General features: G+C 42.3%; 1 protein-coding gene across 1 annotated transcript in view; it reads left to right on the top strand.

Moving 5' to 3' along the window:
• The window catches only part of ASAH2 (N-acylsphingosine amidohydrolase 2), a 302,407-nt gene that overhangs the window by 255,617 nt on the left and 19,822 nt on the right, over nucleotides 1–26,968 (top strand). Inside the window, exons 19-21 of the mRNA XM_069242459.1 lie at nucleotides 6,349–6,495; nucleotides 13,715–13,774; nucleotides 22,958–23,046. Coding sequence (XP_069098560.1) covers nucleotides 6,349–6,495; nucleotides 13,715–13,774; nucleotides 22,958–23,046 — 296 coding nt within the window. The remainder of the gene's footprint in view (nucleotides 1–6,348; nucleotides 6,496–13,714; nucleotides 13,775–22,957; nucleotides 23,047–26,968) is intronic.

Here is a 26,968-nt window from a genome sequence, read left to right as displayed (position 1 = left end):
CTTTGTTCAAGCAACCCCCAAGAGAGTAAGAAAACATACGACATGGAAGAGATGGAAAGCAGGGCAAAGGGAGGGGGTAACAGTCATGGAGGTCAACAGCTTCCAGGGCAAGGTCTAAATCATGCTGGTAGTTGACTTCCAAATCAGAGAGGGTAGAGATCTATAAAGGGTTAGTAGATGCAGAAGGGCATCCCTGGCAACATCAGTCAATTCAACTCCCTCACTTGTCATTCAGTTTGCACCTGTAATTCCATTCCCATTCCTTGTTTTTCCCCTTTGTCTGATCCCTCAGTATTCCTTCATGTGCTTCATTTAACTGACCACAGTACTTGTTTTTAGACTGATATTGGTATTTTGACCGCCACTGTTTTTTGATCTGTCTTCAGTTCTCTCCTGTGATTTGTCTTAGTTGACTAGGAACCTCTTTTGACCTGACGTAGGATATTTCTGTGATACGTACTGTAAAAACCTTCCTCAGATATATGATACTGTCTTCTGCTTTCCTTCTTGACAGTGAGTCACTTTGTGCCTCTGTGATGCTGGGTCATACTGTATCTCCTAGAGTCCAGTGCCGAACGAGACTCTCTGTTCACTAATCTCACACCTCCACTTCCCCTTTTAAGAATCTGGTGTTCTTTACTTTCCTTGAGTGTGATACAGGAAGTAGGACCTCCTATAAGGGAAGAAAGTAGGATTAACTTTGCTGTAGTTCAGCCTAAATTGCATGGGTCATGACAATCCCTGCCTCAGCACTGGGTTTTCAGCAGATACTGTGGAATTTGTGGCAGACGCTTCATTGGATTAATCTTTAGTTTCATGGAGTCCATAGGAGACACATACCCAATATCATTGGCAATTCTGGACTATAACATAGAAGGTATCTGATGAAGCAGATCAGCTAAGTCTTTAACAATTTCAATATTATCTGTAGCAGGCTAACAATCTGTTTTGTAGAGTAAATTGTGGACTTTGTTTCCCCTATTCAAAGTTACACTGAGGTAGACTCCACCAGGTGTACAGAACACAGTGCAATTGAGTTTTCACAAAATGACCCTACCCAATAGATTTGCTGGTGAGTTAGGTCTCAATAGAAAGACATGTTTATCTGTGATGGAACCGAGAGTAACGGAGAGGGAGTCACAAAGTGGTGTGAAGCATGCTGGTTTGAAATACCAGCTATGTTTACAGACTATCCAGAGAGAGGTGATAAAGGAAATTCAGAGGTTATCAAAGCAGAGGGGATTTCGTTGGTATCAATAAGTCAAGTGGTGAGTTTTCTTTCTATTATACCATCGACAATGTGACCTTTCTGATCTATGGGAATCAGAGTATTTAAGGCACAGGAGCACAAACCCTTACTGTGTCCCTAAGGAGGATTACTTAGTATTCCACTTTCTCCGTTGTCTGTCTCATACCACAGACTTGGGATTCATGTTTTTGTTTGTTTGGTTCCTTATGCCAATATACGAATGCTTGCCATTGTTCTGCCTGCATCTTGTTTTCAGGATCTTCAAACTTCTTTTGCAAGTTCCCTAATAATCCTATAACGCAAGTACCATGGCCAGGAAAGGATTAATTCTCATCCTCAATAGTGAGTCCCATCTAGTGTTGCAGAAACTTTCACATGACCTTACTGTGCAGAAATATAGCCTGTGCAGGAATCGCTTATTGTAGAGGTTTGCTTTGTTTAGATTTTTTTGGCACCATGGCTGCTCCCTTATTCATACAAGTAAACAAAACAGGGTCTACCGGCCTAGTCCTTGCAGCTCATACTGTGGCAGGGGGTCAGACGGAAATGGAAAGTAGGGTAAGGGGGTCATTTGGTTATTTCTCCAATGGATGTTGTGAAGAGAGGAAAGAAAGGTATCGTACACACACCCAAAGATTCCCTTGGGTTTGGTTGGCCGGGTGTGCATCCAAAAGGTCTGACTAAGGAACTGGGGCAGCTCTACCAGAAGGCCTCTTTCTCATACATGTTACACCTTCAAGGATCTGTGCTTCTGGTCCCTGCACTTCTGCCTTTCTTCTCTATTCTTGCTCTAATTCTAGAGCTGGTTCGCTCTAAGTCCTGGATTGCAGACACTCACCACCTTTTCTATAGGACTGCTCCCATTCCTTCCTACCCACTCATCTCATTATCTTCCACCCAGACAATATCTGCAACACACATTGCAAAATAATACCTGCAAAGAGAGTCAACCAACAAGTGATAAACATGGTCAGAATGTACCTCAGTTGCTTACAGTGTCTCCTCGAATCACCAGGTCCAAAGCTGGGCCATGCGCCACCCCTCTCTTACCTCTGACATCAGGGGCATCTTTTGGAGTTCGGTCTAGAGCTTTACTTTTCCTTACTTTGCCAATATGTTTCTCTGCACACAATATACCAAGTTCTGTAAAAGAAAATAGGCACTCGAGATAGCTCATGTAATATTAACACGTTTAATACAAAATATCCAGCAAGCAACAAAAATAAACCCAATTGCATTTCAACGGCTCAGGGCTTCGCCCCTGGTCATTTGGAGCATGTAAAGCTAAAAGCTGTACGTTTCATTGCTAGATGCACACACTTTTTTTCAACGCAAACAAATGGAGGAACTAACACATGATGAAAGGTTACTTTAGACAGGCACTGATGAGCTTGTGTCAGACTCTTCTTCAATGTGAGAAGGCTTTGAATCCTTGTTACTGTAAGTGATAAGGCTGACCACCAATTTCCGCAGTTCTCATGTGGTTGCGCCAGCTTCAGAATGTATCTATGCTTCTCAGAATACTGGGGTTGAAATGTGCAATGTACAACATAAAATAACAAAATGGCAGTGCATTTAAAATGTGTGTAAATGTGCAATAATGTTGAGGCTTTAGTTTGCTTTAAGTGGGTTTAAAAATGAATCACAGTCAGTCATACTTACGTAGTATATGAAAATGTGCATTCTTAGATCCATCATTTATGCATCATGTTTGATTTAGTTCACTGTTAACCCTCCTCCTTAAGCAACAAACATGTTTATTCAAAAACATCCCCACTGATGCATTCATCGAGATTCTGAACTCTCTATCAGCAGCTTCGGATCAAAAGTCCAATGTCAATTGTTAACCGTATATTCTGTAATCTCAGTCACACTCTCCACATGGCAGTAGGCTGCCACACATCTTTGAGGTCCAACACCCTGATGACTGAGTAATCTTGATGATAGAACATTTAGGATCTCATTCCCAGCTTGTAGCGCATCAGGAGAAATAGAAGACATGGGGCCAGATGTACGAAGCATTTTTCAAGTCGCAAAGGGGCCGATTCGCAGAATCGCCCCGTTTGCGACTTGAAAAATGCTTTTTGGGATGTACAAAGCCCAAACTGCGATTCGGTTACTTGTTACCGAATCACAGTTCGGGTTTTGCGATTCAGTGTTAGGAAGGGGCGTGTCAAGGGCGTCCTTTCCTAATACCGAATCCAAATGGTATGTATGATTGTTTTGTGACCGTGAATGCAGTCGCTAAAACAATCGCAGTTAGCACCAGTTTCAAAATGGTGCTAACCCATTCGCAAACGGGAAGGGGTCCTCATGGGACCCCTTCCCCTTTGTGAATGGCAGCGGAAAAAAAATTTCAGAGCAGGCAATGGACCCATGGACCACTGCCTGCTCTGAAAAAATAAAAATTACAACTTTTCTTTTTTGTTTTTGAAATGCATCTCGTTTTCCTTTAAGGAAAACAGGCTGCATTAAAAAAAAAAATGCTTTATTTAAAAGCAGTCACGGACATGGTGGTTTGCTGTCTCCAGCAGGCCACCATCCCTTTGAGGGTGGCCATTCCCAATGGGGTCGCAAATTGCGACCTACCTCACGAATATTCATGAGGTAGATCATTTGCGACCCCATTGGGAATCGCAAACAGTGAAAAGTACACTGTTGTACATCCGGTTTTACAACTTGTGAATTGCGAGTCGCTAAGACTCGCAGTTTGCGAGTCGCAAAACCAGATCTTTGTACATGTGGCCCATGGTTCTGAACACGGTTATTGCATGGTGTTGTGACCAACCTTACCGTCTGCAGTGCGAGGGATGTACAAAACCGTCACAAAGAAAAGGTTTTTACACCTCAACAATAATAAAGAGGCAGGAAGTGGATTGCATCTTCTTGTGAACTGTAGCGAGTGCTGGAAAGGAGGCTTGCATGGGATAGCCAACCTCCACACCAGCATTTAAATTCATAAAGTGTCTGCACTGTGACCTCTGTCTCTTAAAGGGACAAAGGTGGCTATGTCCCACAGAGTACCACATTCTGAATGAGACAAAGAGGGTTTTATGTAGAGGTCTGTGAGAGCACTGAAGGCACTACAGAATGTCCTTAGACAAGTAAATAGTAAGCTACCAAATTCTGACATCTTAGACTTTGAGAATGGGTACTATCTGCCCTCAGAAGACAACAACCATTACATGCTGTACAACAGCAAAAATTGTAACAAAGTATTTTTTCGGTCGCTTGCAGATTGCACACATAGTGGTTGAGAGATGTATAATACACATATACAAACAAATTATCCACATACAATCCAAAAGTAAATAGTGACACAAGGATGTACACCTAGGGCCACATGAACAAAGCTCTTTAACAGTCCCAAACGAGCTGATTAGCAGAATTGTCCCATTTGCAAATGCAAAAAGCCTTTTTGGGATGTACAAAGTCCTATTTGCGATTCAGTAACCTATTACCGAATCGCCAATTGGGTTTACGATTTGGTATTAGGAAGGGGCAAGTTTAGGGCGTCCCTTCCTAATACTGAATTGCAGTGGTATGTGTGAATGTTTTCCGACCAAAATGCAGTAGCAAATCATTCACAGTTTACCACCAACTTCAGGTTGGTGGTAACCCATTTGCAAATGGGAATGGATCCCTGAGGGATCCCTTCCCCTTTGTGAATGTTTGTAAAAACATTTTTAAGAGCCCAGGGACCACTGCCTACTCTTAAAAATAAAAAGAAAACTTTTCAGTTTTTTTTTCAAACACATCCCGTTGTCCTCAAGGAAAATGGGCTGTGTTTAAAAAAGAAAATGCTTTATTTGAAAGCAGTCACAGATATGGTTGTCCGCTGACCCCAGCAGGCCACCATCCATGTGATTTGAATGACTCCCAAGGAGTCGCAAACCAAGACCTACCTCATTAATATGAGGTAGTTCTATTTGCAACCCACTGGGAACCGCAAAATATGTCAAAGACACCTTTGTATATTAGTGTTTGTAATTACCAAATAGCAAATTACAAAAATTTGCTGCTTGGTTATCGCAAACGATTACCTTTATACATGTGGCTCCAAATTCTTTGCACCAGTAAAACCAAAACTAAATATATGCTGACCTGACTGATTAGGACCGCCAGACCGATGTGTAGACACAATCTGGTAGTGCTGGTGGTCTGACTGCGACGTTACCACCGCTTTGTAATATAGCACTCAGACCACCGCAATGGCGGCGGTCTTACTGCCTCCACGGCCCTGGCAGTCATTAGACCGCCAGGGTCGTAATGAGGCCCAAAGTGTACACCAAAAGGCAATTCACAATAATGCATAATAAACAAATCAAGGACACATTAAATGGCATCATCAGCAATTAACTTAGCCACCTTCGTCTAACCTTATTATAAATAAATTAAGCCTTAAAGAACAAAGTAGTCATTGAGATTGTCATCCTGATCCATTTGCAGAGCTTTCAGGAGAGTGTTTCCGACCCTCTTGCAGATCCCTATATGTTTGGTAGGAATGCATGGCATTCCCATTTTCTGGAGAGGGATGTAATTGCCCACTGTATGAAAGGTAACCCTAAGAATTACCCAGTTGTTTGTGGACCCCTGTGTGGGCCCAGAAGTATTTGGGGGAGGCCCAGGTATTTCATGGCAGATATGGGCTCAACCTGGCAGCTTGCAGGGCCACTAGACTGAGCAGTGACATCAGCATGGCTGTGATTGCACCACTCTGTTGATGTGCCCTGCCACCTACCATTCTCCTGCTATGGTAGGTTGTAGGGTCCTGATTTAGAAATCCGTGGAGGGGAATACTCCATCTGCCCTATTACAATCCTGTTCTATCCTATAAGTATCGTAATACGGCGGTCGGGATGTCTGTTGCATTCCCTCCGCCAACTTCTAAATCAGGCCCTAAATCTATGCAGAGGCAACACCTCCACCTACATCTAAATGAGGGCTCTAATGTCCTAGGTTTTGTTTGTAATTGCACGGATTGTCATCACTGACATTGGTAACAAAGTTGACCTTTCCCCAGTTGCGTCTTCTATCTAAAATGCACTCTAAGAAGTCCAGACAGTCAAAAGCATTTCATATATTATTTCTTGTTTCAGGATGCAGTGCATGAAGTACCCAAAGGCCCAACACCACCATATTTCACAGACCTGTTCAGTTTAGTTCTTCCAAACCCGGTTGACAAAGCACCAGAAAACCAGACGTTTGGTTATGTGCTACAGGATGTACAGGCACAATATAGTTTGGTGAGTTAGCATCCTACTACCATGTTTCTCAGCAATGGAAGTGTAAAATGAGGAATGTTCTGCTTTAGGAAGTGTGACATGTTTCAGGTGGACAACATGTTTCAGGCGGAAGAGGAAACCTGGCAAGTGTCAGATCTACATTTCACTCCATTTAGAGTAAGTGAAGTTGCAATGAGGTATGTAAATATCATAAAACTACATTTCAGCTATTAAAAAATAGTAATTAAATTGGGTGAATTTGGCTGTTATATATCATGTATTATTTTTAATTAAAATAATTATATTGAGGTACACAGTTCTGACAGTGTTTTCAGAACACAGTTCAGGACAAATTACTCATATAACACTCTAACCCGCATAGTGTGACACCTTACATCTTATTAAACATAGTGCTTAAAATATACAATGAATTATAAATGACATTGCTAACACAAATACCACTTGCTTGAGGTTTTTTTTATAGAACATGCACACCGCTGCATTTTAAAAGCATCAGTTTCCTTACCACTTAATCTCTCAGTAGGGCTAGTTGTACTACAACTGTTTCTCATGTGATATCTCTGACATGGATTTCATGGAAGTTTGGATAGTGTTTATTGAGTGAACACTGTAAAGGTCTATTTCTGTTTATTATAGCATTATAGCCAGTTGCTGAGGGCTAAACCATTTGTTAAAGGTTCTGAACTGAAGTTATTGGCCTGAGACACAGGCAAAAAACCTACAATGAGGGAAAAGGTCTTGGGGGGGCAGAGCCAACCGGCAAGAATGACGGCAAAAAGTAGCTGAGTTTGTGCTGCTGACCCTTAAAATCCATCAACATCTCCATTAGGAGCCTGCTACATTAGGAGCCTGGTTAAAATGAGATGGCCAGCACAAATACCCTGCTGACATGGAGGTGAATGTTTGTGGCTGTGAACCCTTGAGATCTGAGTGCGGGCTTAGGTGATCAGAGAGGAAGCGACAAACACCGCACAGACTGCTCCGACCAGACAGATGCAGCTTGGTCGCTTGACTGCTGAAGAACTCTGAAGGATGTCTCAGACCTGTGTGCAAGAGCTCAAAGTGGTTAGACCCGGGTGAACTGTCAACAGGAGCTCTGGTTGGAATACTGATGGAGATGTGCTCCTATGTCCCAGCGCCCCGGATGACAACCGGCCAGCTCACATGATGGTCCTGATTGTCTCCGAGGAGTGTGCATCCGCTGCCCAAATGATACAATTGCCGCTGAGAAGTGAATTGAACTGGGCCCGGGTTTAAGGGGCAGGTACCCATCCACAGTGAGCTAAAGATGGGAGAGAATGCTTGGTATGCCCTGAATACCCCATCTCAGCAGGCCCACATGAGTCGTATCAGCTGCGCAAGTGTGGTTAGGGGGAATTGTGTGTATTGCTCTATTTGTGGATTATGGCAACGAGTGGACCTAAGTAGCGTGGTGTTGGGGTGAATGTTATGCTTCTTCAATGATCCAGGAATACCAGAGAGCAGACATACGCAGCACCAAACAGCCTACACCACTATTGATCTCTACTATCTGTACACAGACAGCTGCCTGTTTTCAGCCCATGGGTCATAAGCCTGTCGCTGAACACAGAGAGGGTTGGCAACCTGTGGGCCAACTTGGCTGGCAGCTGTGGAACAAGGCTGTAAAGACAGGCATGAATGAACTGATCTGTGTGGTGCTCTCAATAACCTGTGCCTTTTAGACAACAACCCCCTCTACCCCAAGGTGACTGGCGGGCCTCGAAATTTACAGACAGCCAGTATAGAAAGATTGTAATCCAGGAGCATGTCACTTTGCACACTGGCAAATAGGCAGACGGCGAGGTGCCAAAACAATGACACTTGGAGAAGGCTTGTCACACAGGAGAAATTGGCAGAGACCCTGTTCTGTGCCCCTCAATCGGGCACGCAGGATGTTATGACTGATAAACTAGACCAAATACTTGTAGCAATTAAGAGATACACGGACGGCTCTAGAAGCTGAGATCGACATTGTAGTCATAGATTTTAACCTTCTCAGAGAATAGTGAAAATTCAGCATAAGTGTTAAACAAAATGAGTCCACCCTGAAGAACCTACTCCCCCCTCGATAGATATCACAAAACAATTGAAAGAGCTGCAGGACAGAGTCTGCATCCTGGAAGAGCGCATAGAAGATACAGAGGGCTGCTCACGGCATAACGATCTACGTATTGTAGGTCTGAGGGGACAGTAATGTAACACAATTCATCAAGTCATGGTTGCAGAGAGAGGTTGCTCTGCAGGATTTATAAAAACATTTCACAGTGAAATGAGCACACCACGTCCAAGGGAAGAGGCAGCTGCTGGGGCCCCTGGTGTGCCTAATAATTTCCAAGATTCTAAACTACTGTGACAGAGACACTATACTGTAAAAAGCTAGAACCATCCCCCTAATCAAGGTGGACAAGGCTGCTGTATTGATATTATCTGACTTCACTCTCTGAGTGCAACAGCACCGTGCATCATTCACAGCTGTGAAAAAGTGGCTGCGTGACTTGTGTCTGAAATATGCCATGCTGTTCCCCACTCACCTGAAAATATGTCTTGCTCTAGACATAGCCCAAATTAAGCCAGAAGGAAGATATATATTAGTTAAAGGGCTGTTAGATGGAAGTTCAGTAGTGGTGGGCATTGTATGCTTTCCCAATGTTGAGCAAGCCAGTTCTCTGGAGCAATTGTCAGGCACCTGGCAGAATGTGTGGATGCCCCATGAGTAATTTTCAGTGTCTTCATTTGTGTATTGAATGCTAATGTAGGGCCTCATTTAGATCTCGGGGGAGGGGTTATTCCATTGCAACGGTGACAGATATCCCATCTGCCGAAATCTAAATACCATAGACATCACTGGTATTTAGATTTCGGCGGACAGGATATCTGTAACTGTTGCGAAGGAGTAACCCCTTTGCGAGATCTAAATCAGGCCCATAAACTGCTCATACCATTGCTCTATTCATCTAGGACGACCTGCAATGCTGGAGCACTGGCCAGCTGACTAAACCAGTGGCAGTTGATGGACGCATGGCACTGACTGAATGGGGATACAGAGAATTGTCTTTTTATTCGGACCTACCTAAACTGCATGTCAGAATAGATTGCATATTATGCTCCACTACACTTAGCCCTACATTGCACCCTGCTACATACTTACGCAAGACCTTAAGAGACCACAATGCACTGGAAATAGTGATGAAGTGGGGCATGGTGTTTCCAAGCTGGAATCTACATCCATCCAGGCTGGAGGATCCAATACTTAGGGATTGTCTAAAACAAACAATCCAAACGCCTGGGAAAACAAGGGTACAGCCTCCTCCAGTGTTGGTGAAGCTTTCAAGGTCACATTGCGGGAGCAAGGGTTAAGACCACAAAAGGGGCACAAGGGGACAGTAGAGACAGACTTAAAGCACTCAGAGAACACACTAAGAGAACTGGAAAAGGCAGAGGCAGATGATCCCTTAGTGAAGTCCAACCTCAATAAGGAACAGGAAGCATATTCTGAACTATAGGAAACCCTCCACCAGATTACTAGCGTACAACACGCAAAGATTACACATGTGTTGAAAAACAGGGTGGGCAGTGTATTGATGTGGATAATAAAAACCCAATCAGTCAATATTCCCATTCTGAGCATATGCACCCACCAGAATGAATTGACTGGCATGCAAGAACATATAGAGGCTACCTTCAAAGAGTATTATGAAGATTTATACTTCGATACTGTAACCCACCACAAGACATTTATTTATACATTTTTGAGAGACCTAAGTCCTTCTCAGATTCCACACAAGCAATTAGAAGCCCTCAGACTCCCATAACTTAACCAGAGATTAAGCAGAAAATCTGTTCTTGGCCAGGGGTAAAACACCTGAAAAGGATGGACTACTTATTGAATTTTATGCCCTCTACGAATCAATAATAGTGCCCCACTTGTTCCAACTGAACATTGGAAGAAGCGCGTAACAAGGGAAGCCTTCCAGACGCTTCTTAGGAGACTACAAAATCCTAAGTAAGATACGTGCTGATAGACTTCTTCTGATTATGCCCACACTTATGCATGCAGACCAAAATGGGTTCATTGCATTCAGGAGCACCTCACTTAATTTATGCAGGTTCTGTCAAATACAGGAGGTAGCCAGTACCATGTGGCCCGATTCTCGATGTCTGTCAAATAGGAATTAATGTACTAAGTGTTGCAGTACTTTCATTTCGGCGAGCGCCTATTCTCTTGGATCCAACTGCTCTATAAAACTATCACAGCTAGAGTAAAGACAGGGTGCCATGTCTCAGCTGCATTTGTAATAACCAAAGGCACAAGAGAAGGGTCCCCACTGTTTCCCATACTATTTCCTCTGGCTATACAGACCTTGGTATGTAGCATGAGATGCTGGAGCCAGACTTGGGGAATTCCCCCTACCTGATGCGACACAAGCAATATCTCTCTATGCAGATGACATGTTGTTATATGTGTGAGACATTACAGTAGATTTAACGCCTCTTGCCGATATACTAGCAGACTTCAGCACTATCTCTGGCCAAACAGTTAACTACAACAAATCATGCGTGTTTCCCCTGCGGTACTGACAACCTCCACGCACAATTATCCTGGGAGACCAGGTGCTCCGTTAGGAGCCCAGCATCTTCTGTTACTGAGGCATTCATATCTAGCATAGGATCACGATGAACTACAAGGCACATTAGCAGGACAGTGAGGTACCTGCAATCACAAATTGCATTTTGGACCACCTTCCCACAGTTGGTGGCAGGTGCATAGTAACAGCCAAAATTGTCATTCTGCCAGGCCTCCTGCATTACTTTGCCAATATCCCATTTGCCATGCAACGCGGATTGTTCTGCGACCTGCATTCCTGCTACAAGCTTTGATCTGGTGTGCGTGCCAGCACAGAGTGTCTCTGAACAAATTAAGGCTACCAACAGATAGTGGCATCATGGGAGACACTGACTTAAGAGGATACGTCTTCACTGCTCAACTGCAAAGGGTAGCGTGCTGGCTGTTTGACAGTCACACAATGGAAACCGGCTTTACCTCTAGACAAATCTGGGAGGAGACAATCCAAGCATTGTTGCTCACACCCAAGAAAACACAGAAAACTATACCATTACTGGTCAGAATAGCAGTGAAATACATGTGAAGAGCTTTTGCCTACATGAAACCAATGTTAGCCTTTGTATAACTGATTCCTCTGAGGGGACTCCCTGTCCAGGGAAGATACTTAATGGTTCAGGACCATCAGGACTGGAGGGTGGAATGTTTTAAATTAAAATGGAGAAACAGAAACACAAACATTTGAATGCTGGAGCACATTGCTTATATCGGCCATTATAACACCAGAGCCACTTGACTGTCTTCAGTGAAGTTCCAAACATTCCAATGTTCTAATAAATCCTTATTACCCAAGGCCATTCTTTCAGTATGGGTGAATCATGCCCACCTATTTCCATTTAGACATAAGTATATTTATAGTTAAGGGAATCATTGCATCTAACAATAATATGTTGTCTTTACTGATGCATGGTTTTTGTGGGATATTAGGGGAGGCTAGACATGCTATCCGAGAGTTGATTTGAAAGTCTCTATAAGGGAATCGCTTTACATTTTTAGCATCTCTGAGCTAAGTCATTTATTTACACTGATAATGCCAGCATAAAGGTGACAGGAGAAAACTTATTTTGTTAATTATTGCTGTTGTTCAGCTGTTTAATGGACAATTAGAAACCCAGGGCCTCATTTGCAAAAGTAAAGTTACACTTTCTTGTAAGCTTAGTATATTTTTAGTATTCACAAACTAAGAGTTTATTTTTCCTAATAGTAATTTTATGACTGTGGAGATTCTGTATTCGGGGCAGAGAACTCCGCACATAAAAAGAGAGGACTTGCAGAGTCTCCACAGTTGTAAAATTACTATTAGTAAAATTAAGCTTGTAGTTTGTGAACACCACAAAAATAGTAAACTTACACAGAACTGTAAGTTTACATTTGTGAATCAGGCCCTTAGTCTGAGCTATGGCTGCAGTTATTTTGGAGTTCAAAAGAGAGTTGATAGGTCTGTCCATTTTATGTTTGTATCCAGATCAGACTGTCTGACAAGATTTCTTAAGTCAATTTTTTATCACTTTTATATGGTGATTACCATTTTCATAAGGTATTAACTTGTGTGTTCTTGAGGCTACATAGCCTCTGATATATGTTTTCCTTTCAAAATGAACAATGTTTTGTGACTGCAAGATATTCCCAAAATTTCTGATGTAAATTTTAAGCACAACAAAATAGGTATTATAGGTTGAACTACTCTTGTAGGTTGAACTAGGATTGGATTGGTGAAGAAGATAATGACTTTGCAAAGTTTATAAATTGCTTCATGAGAGGGAGGCCAGTTTCATGCCACTTTCACAAGTTTAGCATAGCTCCCTCTAATCATATCATCATATAATCCCATATCAGCATTTATAAGAAGTTTGTAAGTTTACTTTTTGATGTTTTGTCTTTTGTTTGAAATACTTCTGAAGTATGTCTCAGCACTGGAAAAACGTACCCCAGTTACAAAGCAGGTCCAGAAGAGTGAGGTTTAGTAATAGCTCTACTTGTAACTATAGGGAAATTAGCAGGGAATCAATATTTTAGGAAATTAAAACAACATGGCATTTTATCTAATTAGAGATTCTTTATCTAGTATAAAATTTCCTCAATAGTCACCTGGGTAGCAGTGGCCAGCTACTTCTAAAAAAGCATTTAAAATTCTGAAAATACAGTTTTTTAGCAAGGTCTTAGGTTTTGGCTGCATAATATTTTATATAGTTAGCCAAAAGTATTAATGCTTTATTTTTGTGGCAAAATGATTTAGCTGAAGTAAGCTTGAGGGATATACCATGTTGTATGCCTTGCATTTTGTTATGATACTCTTTTACCTTCTTCATCTTATTTAAAACAAATATGTGAGGTCATCAAGCCATCTCTTCTTGTTCGTCCTGGCAGTTTTCTTTTGTGCCTTCTATTATTTGGTGCATATTTACAAATCACAGTTATGCACTGTGATTCTATTATCTATATTGTCTTTGAAGGTTTGTTCAATGTATGTTGATCTTAAATATTACCTTATTGTAAAATTATTTTGTAACTTGATTTAAAGTGCTAGTACAGTATGAAAATTGATCATAGCTTATGAAATGTATCCTATTTTCTCAGGGAGACGTTGCTGAAGTAACATTTGTGAGTGCAAATCCAAGAAATTCAGTTGACTTTATGGTAAGTTTTACTACAAACTATGCACCTCTTCCTTCACTTCAGTATAGTCTTGTATATTGAAACTTCATTTAAAAAACTTGTGTATATAAACAAACACCAGGGGCACATATGCATTGTAGCCTTTAAAATGCAAATTCTAGTAGCTCCCATCAAACCAGAGTGGACAGCCTCCTATATTATTCAAATCACATTGTCCATGTTGAAGATAAATTGGAAGAATTTCTCAAGGCCCTTTTACCTGAGCAATGTTAAATTGATTAAACTAAAAGCTCATTGAAGTGTTAGTTCTGAGTGGTTAAACATGTTACAGCACTTTGCTCTGTGCAAATTTTTGTGTAAATTGGTATTCAATAGATGCCCTCCAAAGAATCCTCAGTTCTGAATGAGACTGACATCAAATTAAACACATTTCATAAACGTGAAGCATATTTGCCCCTACAAGGATAACAGGGAGTGTTTAAGTTCAAAACCACAGAAGGTTTATTAAAGGTTTTGTAAAGTTACAACTCAAATCACTTAAATTAATTGTAATTCAATAGCCAATACACAGATGCATTAGTCAATATGTTGAAAGTAATTCAAAATCATAAAACAAAGACAAACTGTTATAAAGTTCTTTCAAATAGATTTGTATTTGAGGCAAGTGTATAATAGTTTGTCTTTTGTTTTATGAATTTGAATTGTTTTGAACATTTTGACGAATGCATTCATGTATTGGCTATTGAATTGAATATTTCCCCAGGAACATAAAGCAAACCAGTTCTCTCATCTAGGGGACCTCCCTGCATTGCTAAGCTAAGAAGAAATCAGGGAAACCTGAGAATTCAGGATAGCATGATTCTGCTAGAAAGACGGTAGCAAGCATCTGCTTTAAATGAGGGAAAAGGAAATATGAATCTAAAGGTACATTGAAAGGCATCTGAACTCTTGTCTACAGTTCACAAATTTAAAACACGTGTTTCTAACATTATGCTACACCTCCACGCGATTGTCATGCGGAGGACCAATCAGATTAAGGCACATTTTGATGACACAACATCATTATTTTCTGAAGCTAGTGCTAAGATTTCCTTTAACAGGAGCAAAATAAGATACGTTTTTGAAGTATATGCTTACAAAGTACTTCACAAAAGCTCATTAACATTCTACGAGGATTACATGATTAAAATAGAACACCAAGGACTTATTGATAATATACATGGAGTTTAATCCTCCTGAGATAAAAAGATATATTAAGAAAGCAGGATGCCAACCAGACATTTAACCATTTTAGAATGTGGTCTACATTAGCTAGGGCCAGTTTAAATGTGGAAAAAACACTTTTATTATATCTGTGTGCTGCATGTTAATATAGATATATGCAAAAAGCATTTCTATATGGTAAAAGTGTTCATCACATACCTGCTGTCCAATATTGCTGGGGCAGAGCAAATTCAAATGACCTACTAAATAGATTCTATTATTCAATATAGATGACTTTGTAGAGCAAATTCAAATGACTTCCTAATGAGGTTCTAATATTTAAATAGGCAGTTTGTTAAGCTCCTCCCCATAACAAATAGACTTTCTGATCGAACGTCTGACAGGTCTATTTATGAACATAACATTAAAATATGGACAGAGATATCTGCATCCGCATTAACCTGTATTTATGTTTATTCTTTATTCACCAACATTTCTAGTATACTAAGTGGAAAGATGAACCAGATACAGATTTCCATGTATACTAGTGCAAAAACAGAGTGAGTGATTTTACCAGTGGGCTCCTTATCTTGCTCGGTGGAGTTCTCCATAGCGGAAAAGCCCACGCAGGGAGAATAGAGCCCCTTTGTGCAAAAGGACATTTTTTTTTTTTTTTCCTGTGGAGAAAATATGTTTCCTGATCAAGAAAGACCATCCTATGCAGCTGCACCAAATCTGGGTGTAATTTGTTTCCTTTCCCACCCTGGAAAGGGAGTTATTTCAGCTCTATGCCTGATGAACTCTCCGACCAGTTCTAGTAGGAAAAGTGCTTGAATCAGAGTTTGAGAATGCCCACAAAGGTCCATGTTTGGGGACGGCCTCCGATTTCCAGGGCAAACCACACCTGCTAAAACTATTTAGGCCTACCAGGCATTTGTTTAGAATAAGTGCAAAGCATTAAAAAGTCAGGGCTCGATGTACAAAAATAGGAATAGTGATTATCTCATTGTGATTTTTTGTGTGAATCACAATTAGAAAATCACTATACCTGAAATATGAAATTCTTTTGGGTTTCATTAATGATTCATAGTGGGTCACTGTTAGACCTGACAGCCTTAGGGTAGTCACCCCTAACTTTTTGCCAGCCTCCCTCCACTTTTTGGACACTGTTTTTGCTGGCTTTTAGACTGCACACTTTACCACTGCTAACCAGTGCTAAAGTGCATAGGCTTTCCCCCTTTAAACATGGTAACCTTGGATCATACCTGATTGGACTATTTAATCTACTTATAAGTCCCTAGTAAGGTGCACTATATGTGCCCAGGGCCTGTAGATTAAATGCTACTAGTGGGCCTGCAGCACTGGTTGTGCTACCCACTTAAGTAGCCCCTTTACCTTGTCTCAGGCCTGCCATTGCAAGGCCTGTGTGTACAGTTTCACTGTCACCTCGACTTGTCATTTAAAAGTACTTGCCAAGCCTAAACCTCCCATTTCTCTACATATAAGTCACCTCCAATGTGTGCCCTAGGTAACCCCTAGAGCAAGGTGCGGTGTGGGTGAAAGGCAGGACATGTACCTGTGTAGTGTACATGCCCTGGCAGTGTAAAACTCCTAAATTCGTTTTTACACTACTGTGAGGCCTGCTCCCTTCATAGGCTAACATTGGGGCTGCCCTCATACAGTATTGAAGTGGTAGCTGCTGATCTGAAAGGAGTAGGACGGTCATATTTAGTATGGCCAGAATGGTAATACAAAATCCTGCTGACTAGTGAAGTTGGATTTAATATTACTATTCTAGAAATGCCACTTTTAGAAAGTGAGCATTTCTTTGCACTTAAATCTTTCTGTGCCTTACAATCCACGTCTGGCTGGGTTTAGTTGACAGTTCCTTGTGCATTCACTCAGACACACCCCAAACACAGGGTGCTCAGCCTCACTTGCATACATCTGCATTTTGAATGGGTCTTCCTGGGCTGGGAGGGTGGAGGGCCTGCTCTCACACAAAGGACTGCCACACCCCCTACTGGGACCCTGGCAGACAGGATTGAACTGAAAGGGGACCTGGTGCACTTCTTAGCCACTCTTTGAAGTCTCCCCCACTTCAAAGGAACATTTGGGTATAAAACAGGTCCTTTGCCCTACCACATCAGACACTTGCTGGAGAAGAAACCTGAACCAGAACCTGCATCCTGTCAAGAAGAACTGCCTGGCTGCCTAAAGGACTCACCTGACTGCTTTCTACAAAGGACTGCTGCCTTGCTGTTGCCATGCTGCCTTGCTGAACTCTTGCCTTGCTGCTGAAGTGCTCTCCAAGGGCTTGGATAGAGCTTGCCTCCGGTTCCCTGAAGTCTCAGGACCAAAAAGACTTCTCTTTTTCAACTGGATGCCTTGTGAGCCGAAAAATTAGACACACAGCTTGCTCCGCAGTGAAAAACTCACTGCACGCTGATCCGGGAAGACGGCGCTCGACGCGACGCCTGCGGTGCGACCGGAAACTTCGACGCACGGCCTCGCCTGGACAACGCCACCTGACTTCAGAGAGGAAATCGACGCGTCGCCTGCCGTGAGGGAGAAGATTCCACGCACAGCCCACCGGAACGACGCACAGCCAGATAACAAGCCTAGGATTCCACGCACAGACCCCGGGACATCTGGTTCTCCTGCGAACCACAGAAGGAGACTGTCCGCGCACCGGAAAACGATGCACGACTTCCCCGCGTGAAAAATAACGACACAAGTCTGTGTGTGAACGGGCGAAACCGATGCACACACCATTTTTCCACATATCTCCTCCTTTGCAGAGATTTTCCACTTTAAACCAGGTACTTTGTGCTTGAAAGAGACTTTGTTTGCTTTTTAAAGACTTAAGACACTTTGGGGGTTATTCTAACTTTGGAGGAGGTGTTAATCCGTCCCAAAAGTGACGGATTTACCACCAGCCGTATTACGAGTCCATTATATCCTATGGAACTCGTAATACGGCTGGTGGTATATCCGTCACTTTACCGTCACTTTTGGGACGGATTAACACTCCTCCAAAGTTAGAATAACCCCCTTTATATCACTTTTCAGTGATATCTTTACAATTTCTTATTGCATCTTTTATCATTTTGATCTGCAATTACCCAGATAAATATTATATATGTTTCTAAACACTGTGTGGTGTATTTTCGTGGTGCTATATTGTGTTATTGTATGATTTATTGCACAAATACTTTACACATTGCCTTCTAAGTTAAGCCTGACTGCTCGTGCCAAGCTACCAGAGGGTGGGCACAGGATAATTTGGATTGTGTGTGACTTACCCTGACTAGAGTGAGGGTTCTTGCTTGGACAGAGGGTAACCTGACTGCCAACCAAAAACCCCATTTCTAACAGTCACAAATAGACCAACCTTGTGAATATTAATGAGGTAAGTCCCAATTTGCAACCCCCTGGGATTTGCTGCCATCAAAGAGATGGTGGCCTGCTGGGGTTAGCAGACCACCATGTTTGTGGTTGCTTTTACATAAAGCAATCTTTTTTATTAACACACCTTGATTTCCTTCATGGAAAACCGGATGCACTTAAAAAGGACAAAATGTAACTTTGAAGTTTCATTTATGAGTAGGCAATAGTCTCTTGGATCACTGCCTGCTCCTAAAAAATACTTTTCCACACATTCTCAAAGAGGAAGGACTTGCTTGGGGACTCCTTCCCATTTGCGAATGGGTTAACACCAACTTTAAGTTGGTAGTAAATTATAAATGTTTTGCGTTCACATTTCGGTTAGTAACCAATTGTACAATACACTGCAATTTTGGTATTAGGAAAGGACGCCCTAAATGCACCCCCTCCAAATACCAAATCAAAAAATCCAAATTGTGATTTGGTAATAAGTTACCAAAACACAATTTGAGCTTTGTACATCAGACAAAGCGTTTTTGTGGTTACAAACGGCCGATTCTGCTTCGTACATCTAGGCCATAATTTAGGAGTGATAGTACATTAATGACTCAATTTACCTCTGTGAATAGAACCTTGGTTTTTTAAATTTACTTTTTTTCCTGAAATATTTCATAAGTGAGTAGCTCTTTCTACTCCACTAAGCAGTTACTTCCTTTAAAGGCAATTTTTCCCAGATCAAGGTTGGCCAGGGGTTTTTCTGGTTACAGCTTATCTTGCTGTAATTTAAGATAGTGGCACTTTTGGCCAATTATAATACTGACTGTTTTAACCATCTCCAACTGGATTAAACATTGCAGAGTAATGAGACTCAGGTTGAATAGCTGTTTTAAGGTTTAATTTCAATCAGCTTCAAAGGCTGGACCAAGATCAACAAAGCTAGAGTACAACCTCTGACAACTGTCCGCCAGGTCTGCCGATCCCATCAATATCAGACCCATGGCATTGTTGAAGGTATAGTACCAACTCCTACACTTGGTTTGTGTTGAGGGAAGTAGGTTCCCATTAGTCCACTCTGTCCAAGCATTCAAGAGAGCTCTAACAAATATCTTGCTTTCACCCTCGAATAGTGCTGTAGGGCTGGACTGTTCCCATGGGGAACAGGGTCAAGACTGATTTGCATATGGCTGAGTCCAAACTGGAATGGCATGGGCAGCAAAAAAACGATGGATTAAACCCAGATCTGTGACTGGGGGTGAATGTTTGACAATGTTCAGCATTCCGTCCATCACTTGTTGTTTTTGCATTTTTCGCCCTAAGTGGGAAGGGTATGCCCAGACGTGGGTCCCGTGCTTCCCATGCCACTGGATTCAAGCTAGCCTGGCTGATGAGGGGTGAAACCCCGAAACCGGTCCCAGGATGCTTGTTTCCAGTCCAGGGAAGACCTGGCCTAGCAGTTCGGGCTGGACTGTTCCCATGGGGAACAGGGTCAAGTCTGATTTGCATATGGCTGGGTCCAAACTGGAATGGCATGGGCAGCAAAAAAAACGATGGATTAAACCCAGATCTGTGACTGGGGGTGAATGTTTGACAATGTTCAGCATTCCGTCCATCACTTGTTGTTTTTGCATTTTCGCCCTAAGTGGGAAGGGTATGCCCAGATGTGGGTCCCGTGCTTCCCATGCCACTGGATTCAAGCTAGCCTGGCTGATGAGGGGTGAAACCCCGAAACCGGTCCCAGGATGCTTGTTTCCAGTCCAGGGAAGACCTGGCCTAGCAGTTCGGGCTGGACTGTTCCCATGGGGAACAGGGTCAAGTCTGATTTGCATATGGCTGGGTCCAAACTGGAATGGCATGGGCAGCAAAAAAACGATGGATTAAACCCAGATCTGTGACTGGGGGTGAATGTTTGACAATGTTCAGCATTCCGTCCATCACTTGTTGTTTTTGCATTTTTCGCCCTAAGTGGGAAGGGTATGCCCAGACGTGGGTCCCGTGCTTCCCATGCCACTGGATTCAAGCTAGCCTGGCTGATGAGGGGTGAAACCCCGAAACCGGTCCCAGGATGCTTGTTTCCAGTCCAGGGAAGACCTGGCCTAGCAGTTCGGGCTGGACTGTTCCCATGGGGAACAGGGTCAAGACTGATTTGCATATGGCTGGGTCCAAACTGGAATGGCATGGGCAGCAAAAAAACGATGGATTAAACCCAGATCTGTGACTGGGGGTGAATGTTTGACAATGTTCAGCATTCCGTCCATCACTTGTTGTTTTTGCATTTTTCGCCCTAAGTGGGAAGGGTATGCCCAGACGTGGGTCCCGTGCTTCCCATGCCACTGGATTCAAGCTAGCCTGGCTGATGAGGGGTGAAACCCCGAAACCGGTCCCAGGATGCTTGTTTCCAGTCCAGGGAAGACCTGGCCTAGCAGTTCGGGCTGGACTGTTCCCATGGGGAACAGGGTCAAGACTGATTTGCATATGGCTGGGTCCAAACTGGAATGGCATGGGCAGCAAAAAAACGATGGATTAAACCCAGATCTGTGACTGGGGGTGAATGTTTGACAATGTTCAGCATTCCGTCCATCACTTGTTGTTTTTGCATTTTTCGCCCTAAGTGGGAAGGGTATGCCCAGACGTGGGTCCCGTGCTTCCCATGCCACTGGATTCAAGCTAGCCTGGCTGATGAGGGGTGAAACCCCGAAACCGGTCCCAGGATGCTTGTTTCCAGTCCAGGGAAGACCTGGCCTAGCAGTTCGGGCTGGACTGTTCCCATGGGGAACAGGGTCAAGACTGATTTGCATATGGCTGGGTCCAAACTGGAATGGCATGGGCAGCAAAAAAACGATGGATTAAACCCAGATCTGTGACTGGGGGTGAATGTTTGACAATGTTCAGCATTCCGTCCATCACTTGTTGTTTTTGCAGGTGATAATTGCTTGCCTTGCTTCATGGCACTTGCTTGTTAATATGAAATAGAATACTCCCCAATCCTTTTTCTTTAATATTTAAAAATTTTGTTTCAAAGTAAACAGAGAACAATGAACAAAGCTTGTGTATTACATTTAGGATTATTTCACACTTCACATATGATCTTTCAAGCATGTACACAATTCTTAAATAACAATGTGAACTAAGATTCTATTGTGTCCTCTGGCTGCCCTCTCTGTGGGTGTCATATGCTTTTATGTTTCAACTAAACACTACAGTCCTGCCAGCTTAAAACAAGCATTTGTAATGCAATGGGTCTCACGTTTGCTTGAGTTAGAGCTATCGGCGTTGTAAGTTCCTAACTGGACTTTTCCTGCTGCATAAATTGAAAATGAAAACTAAAACAGTTGACATAAGCGGTCCGATTCAAGGCGCCATGGCTGCCATGAGCGCGAAGGAGAGACACAAAAAGAAAAAGAAGTTTGCTTGCAGTCAAATGTATTGGCAAAAGTGCAATTATCCATGTACCAGAGTCGATGGCCAAGGTGGTAACAAAACTGCCCCAAGGAGGGACAAACATAAAGCATTTACCAATGGTAACAAAGGATTTTTTTTAAAGGCAAGCCCATGAACAAGTGATAGTGATGGGTGTGGTTAAAAGCTTAAAGATAGATTACAACAGGCCAGAGCGCTTGCACCCTTAACCTGAAAAATCACTGTGTGAGAATGGGGCAGCACTTTGGGGGCTGTGGAGCTCCCTGCTGAGAACTACTTGAGTGACACTTCTTCCCTCTGCAATCAAAGTCCCATTTAAAAAAAAAAAAAAAAAAAAGCTTGCCGAGGCTGACCATTGATGTCCAGTCCCCTTAGTAGACATCGGCTGCTTACAACCTTCAAAAAAGACCTGGAAACCCACTCAGTTCAGGGATTTCCAGCTCACCTTCACTGCCGCCATGTGAAGCCTCTCTTCACTAGGTGGCTGTGTGAAGTGACACCATATTGTGTAACACATAGGTGCAGCATGTAAGTTGGCAGGTCTGATACTGCATCAACGGCTTGAGGGGGAGAGAGAGGCAAGAGTAACCTGGCAGAGGGAAATGGAAGTTTGTGGAGGGGAGAGAGGGCAAGAAAAGAGCAGGAGAGCTACATCCACAGGAGAGGTTGAATCCGGGCCTGGAGCTACACAGTAGAACACTTTTCAACTTTGATGGAGGAAAAGTATCTTAGAGAATGTTCGTTTAAACAAGTGATAATAAAAGTAAGGACCAAAGTCAATCAGAAAACCTTCTAGGCTAGGCGCAAGCTACACGACCCTATGGGTCTGCGCTCTAGCTTACACTTATTAACAGCGCTGTTTTCACTACACCCTGAATCGCCCTCAATCAGGGGTCTTCTGCTCATTTCCTGACAGCGTCTAGAAACAGCAGTGTCCTTTTTCATTTCAAAGTTCTCGGGAGATAGAATTGGGTCCTGTAGCGATGTTGCACTTAATGAGAATAAGTATGACTTATCCCCGGGGCGTAGAACACAAACCAAATTATGTATTGAAATATAAATTCACACATATAAGGTTCGGAGACCAGTATTGTTTTGCATAATTCAGTTCTACCTCTCGCACTGTGGAGATTTGACGCTAATGAGTTTCCACATTTGTAATTTAGACATCAAAGGATTGATATTTTTGAATTCCAGGCCAACCAGACCTTCCTCGCAGTGGAGAAATACGAGCAGGCTTCAGACATATGGCAAGTAGTTCATAATGACGCCTCTTGGGAGACCAGGTGAGTGTTGCAGTGAGGTGTTTTGTGTCACTACCATCTTTCTTATTGGTTTGGGCTCGAGGCATCATGGATGTGCAAACTGTTTGAACCTCAATATATTCTCATTTTTTCTTGGAGAATGAAAATAGCTTTTAAAGTGGGTTTATTATTTTCAACACGCTGGATCATTTAAAAAGTAGTAACACGATGCCGATTAAAAGAAAATGCTTAATCAAAAATAATTTGTTTCAGATCAATGCTTAATTTGTAAAAGGAAATGTGCGCAGATGTTCAAGGCTGGTGCTAATGAATGTCAGCGACCTGAATACTAAGCTTGTGTATTTATTGTTTGATTTTATGCCGCTTAATCCAGTGTTCCCCAACCCCCGGGCCGCGGACCGGTGCCGGTCCGTGGATCAATCGGCACCGGGCCGGCCCACTGTGGCGGGCGGTAAATGTTTGAGAATTTTTCCGTGGCCCGCTTGTCACACAATGGGACAAGCGGGCCACGGAAAAATTATCAAACATTTACCGGTCCGCGGCAATAAAAAGGTTGGACAACACTAGCTTAATCCACCCAACAATCCCTGCCACTTTATCTCACTCCTGCCCCTTCCATTTGGCACGTTTTTTTCCATTTCTTTACTCCTTTTTCGCTTTTGTGTGTTTTCCTCTCTTGCTCTGGGTAGGAAGCGGGATGGGTTAAAATAAGTGCTGATCCAAAAAATAAGAGCCGATGGGCCCCACCTGCAAACACCTACTCACATTAATCACTGTACTGGATCATGATACTGTTTCCAATAGGTAGTCCCTAATCATAATGATAGATTGCCAACGTGAGGTGGAAGGCAGTTGCAGAGCCTGTTACAGAAAGTGGCCAATTATTCAGATGGACTATTCATTTCTGTTACTGACCTCCTCGGATTTAAGAGCACACAGAAACGCCACAGATCTGTTGACTTTTACTCACAGAATTTAGCAGCCTTCCTAAATCTCCTGGTGAGTGTCTGCTCCAAAATGAGGAATTACTGGGGAATTGGTCCTGCAATTACCAATTTCCCTAGTAATTGCTCATTTCTTAGTGGACCTGTAGGTTTAATCTCGTACTGGGCTACATTTTTCCTACATCCTGAGTAAATCTGGAGGTGGGAAAATACCAACCCGTTTCCCCAGCAGTAAGGGTATACAAGCACACTGCTTAACACTTGTGCACAGACATAGTTTACCCATTTTTTGCAGCTTTATATATGACACGCTTGGCTGGAGGGAATTTACATGCAATTTTGCATTACACAAGGTCTCTTTCTTTTTTCGTCAAAGGGAGATTTGGGGACTTGGCCAGCATCACTTGATATTGAGCCTACACCAGGACTCAAATCTGATTATCCAGTTCCAAAGTCAGCAGCTCGGGTCTTTAGGCCACATCTCCCTATTAGCTATTCACAAAACATTCCAATATTACGTTTGAAAAACTGTGCCAATCTCAAATTTCCCGGAGGAATCCTAGGCGCATATTGTAAGGTCAGTGCTCGGCGCTGATAGACTTAAAATGCACAGAAGTACAATAAGGCGCTTTCACATGCATAATGTTCTTGTTTTGTTTTATCCACTGGAGAAACATTTTCCCCATTGGATTGTGTGCACCAAGTGGGGATAACTTCGCACATTACATTTAAAATATGAATGATTGATTAATGATTGAGCAAAAATCAGTCATTATAGGCAAAGAGCCTTTTAAAACACAAGTATCACGTGGCAGAATGTATAAAGAAAAAGGTAGATTTCTTAATTGTATCCAGTGCTAAGTTAACTGCATAATTGCAATTGAAGCACTTTCAAGGCTCGGAAATCGGTAGGTCTGCATCAAAAGAGCCTTCATCATTATCTTCAGCTATAAATATTGTTACTTGATACTGTATACCTTTTGGATAAACCAGTTTGCCAACACCCAGACAAAGTTTTGGGTTTCTCCGTTTCCCTTCACATACCAGAAAGTGATTTACAAATATTTTCAGGGTGGGAAAGGATCAAGACAAGATTGTGAATGTTTTAAAATGAATAGGGCCCAATTTTCAAAGGTATGTTCCACAGTAACATATGTTTACAGCAAAACATCCCTCCATTTGAGCTTGCCAGTAATCGACAAAGGATTCTCTACAGGTGTGAATGTATTCCTTCTGACAAAAGTAGGACGAAATCAACAGTAGTAAATACTACCCAAGGGGTGGGAAGTAGATGTTACACATGGGGTTAGCTTTTTAAGTTGGTGAACGCCTACAAACTCATACATTTATATGCATTCACAAACTGAAATCTGATACCTTCCCAATCTACAAATGGTCATAGATTTACTCTTGGCTGGAGAAACTCCTCTTTTAGGATTGGAAGGGGAACACCCCATCCACAGCCCATCCACAGGTTTTCCGATGGTCTTAAGAAATGGCTTTATCTATAGTACAGCGTCCATTTTAGGACATCCTCATTCCTCACTCCTCATCCCTGCTTCTCATCCATCATTCCTACTTCTCATCCATCATACATCATCCCTTCTTCTCATCTATCTTCCCTACTTCTCATCCATCATATTTTATCCCTACTTCTCATCTATCATCACTACTTCTCATACATCATCCCTACTTCTTATCCATCATACATCATACCTACTTCTCATCCATCATCCCTACTTCTCACCCATCATCCCTGCTTCTCTTCCATCAACCCTACTTCTCATCCCTGCTTCTCATCCATCATACTTTGTTCCTACTTCTCATCCATCAACCCTGCTTCTCTTCCATCATCCCTACTTCTCATCCCTCATTCCTGCTTCTCATCACTACTTCTCTTCCATCATCCCTGCTTCTCATCCCTACTTCTCTTCCATCATCCCTACTTCTCTTCCATCATTCCTACTTCCCATCCCTCCTCCCTGCTTCTCATCCATCTTCCATCATGTCTACTTCTCATACTTCATCCATCATCCCTACTCCTCAGTCCTCATCCCTCCATCATACCAACACGTTTTCAGTTTTGTGAAACACATCTTCACATTGATTGGTTGTCAAGATCCACATTTTAACATCTGGCAAGTATAAGCCTGGACCTTACTGGCATGTGGATGCAAACTGCTTGGAGACAGAAAAAACATACAATTATGTTAGCTTGACCTTAGATAATCAGCTAACTCTTCAGGTGCTCTGCCAAAGAAAACGTAGTAGTATTAAGAATTTAATAATGCCATCTGGCCTTTCCATCGCTAGTACAGGGCCCATTCTGTGGGAAATTGCTTTTGAAAATTGACATAACATTTGACAAGTTTCTCATGATTTCTAGTCTCAAACAACTAGTTAGATCCCAACAGCCTCTTCTACATCCAACTGGCAATATAGAGATCACTAAGGACACTGACAAGGCAGCTGGTTGCTCCCCAGTTAAGCACCCTGTTCCAGACCCACAAATGCTCAAAGGTATAGATGTATCATTTTCACCCTTCGCAAGAATCAATGCTCTTCAAGGTGGATGAATCTTTGGACTCAGTAAGTGATGTGGTAAACCACTAACACCATTTAAATACACATCCAATTAATTTAAACACCATGAGCAATGTGGCCACAGAAGGAAAACTCCAGTCAAAAATAAAGTTATGGGATGTATTACTGACACAAGCTTAAAGTCATATAGACAGCATGCAAAACCAGGTTATAAAGCTACATAATCACCAAGGGTTGCCCAAAGCGACAAAATAAATTCAAACAAATTAACATAAGCAAAACAAAGCATTCAAGAAGAACAAAAAACAATATCAGCAAGAATATCTGAGAATACAGGAATCAAGCGTTGCTCTAAATTGGCAATCATCAGTTCACTCAAATAGCAAGGTCATAAATCTAGCTGGGCAGTCAGAAAAACCTATAACTAACCAAATCGTGGAAATACATGTGTGGGG

This window comes from Pleurodeles waltl, chromosome 6, assembly GCF_031143425.1.
Source record: "Pleurodeles waltl isolate 20211129_DDA chromosome 6, aPleWal1.hap1.20221129, whole genome shotgun sequence".
In the NCBI taxonomy this organism is placed as follows: domain Eukaryota; kingdom Metazoa; phylum Chordata; class Amphibia; order Caudata; family Salamandridae; genus Pleurodeles; species Pleurodeles waltl.
This window is presented reverse-complemented; position numbering and strand designations above follow the sequence as displayed.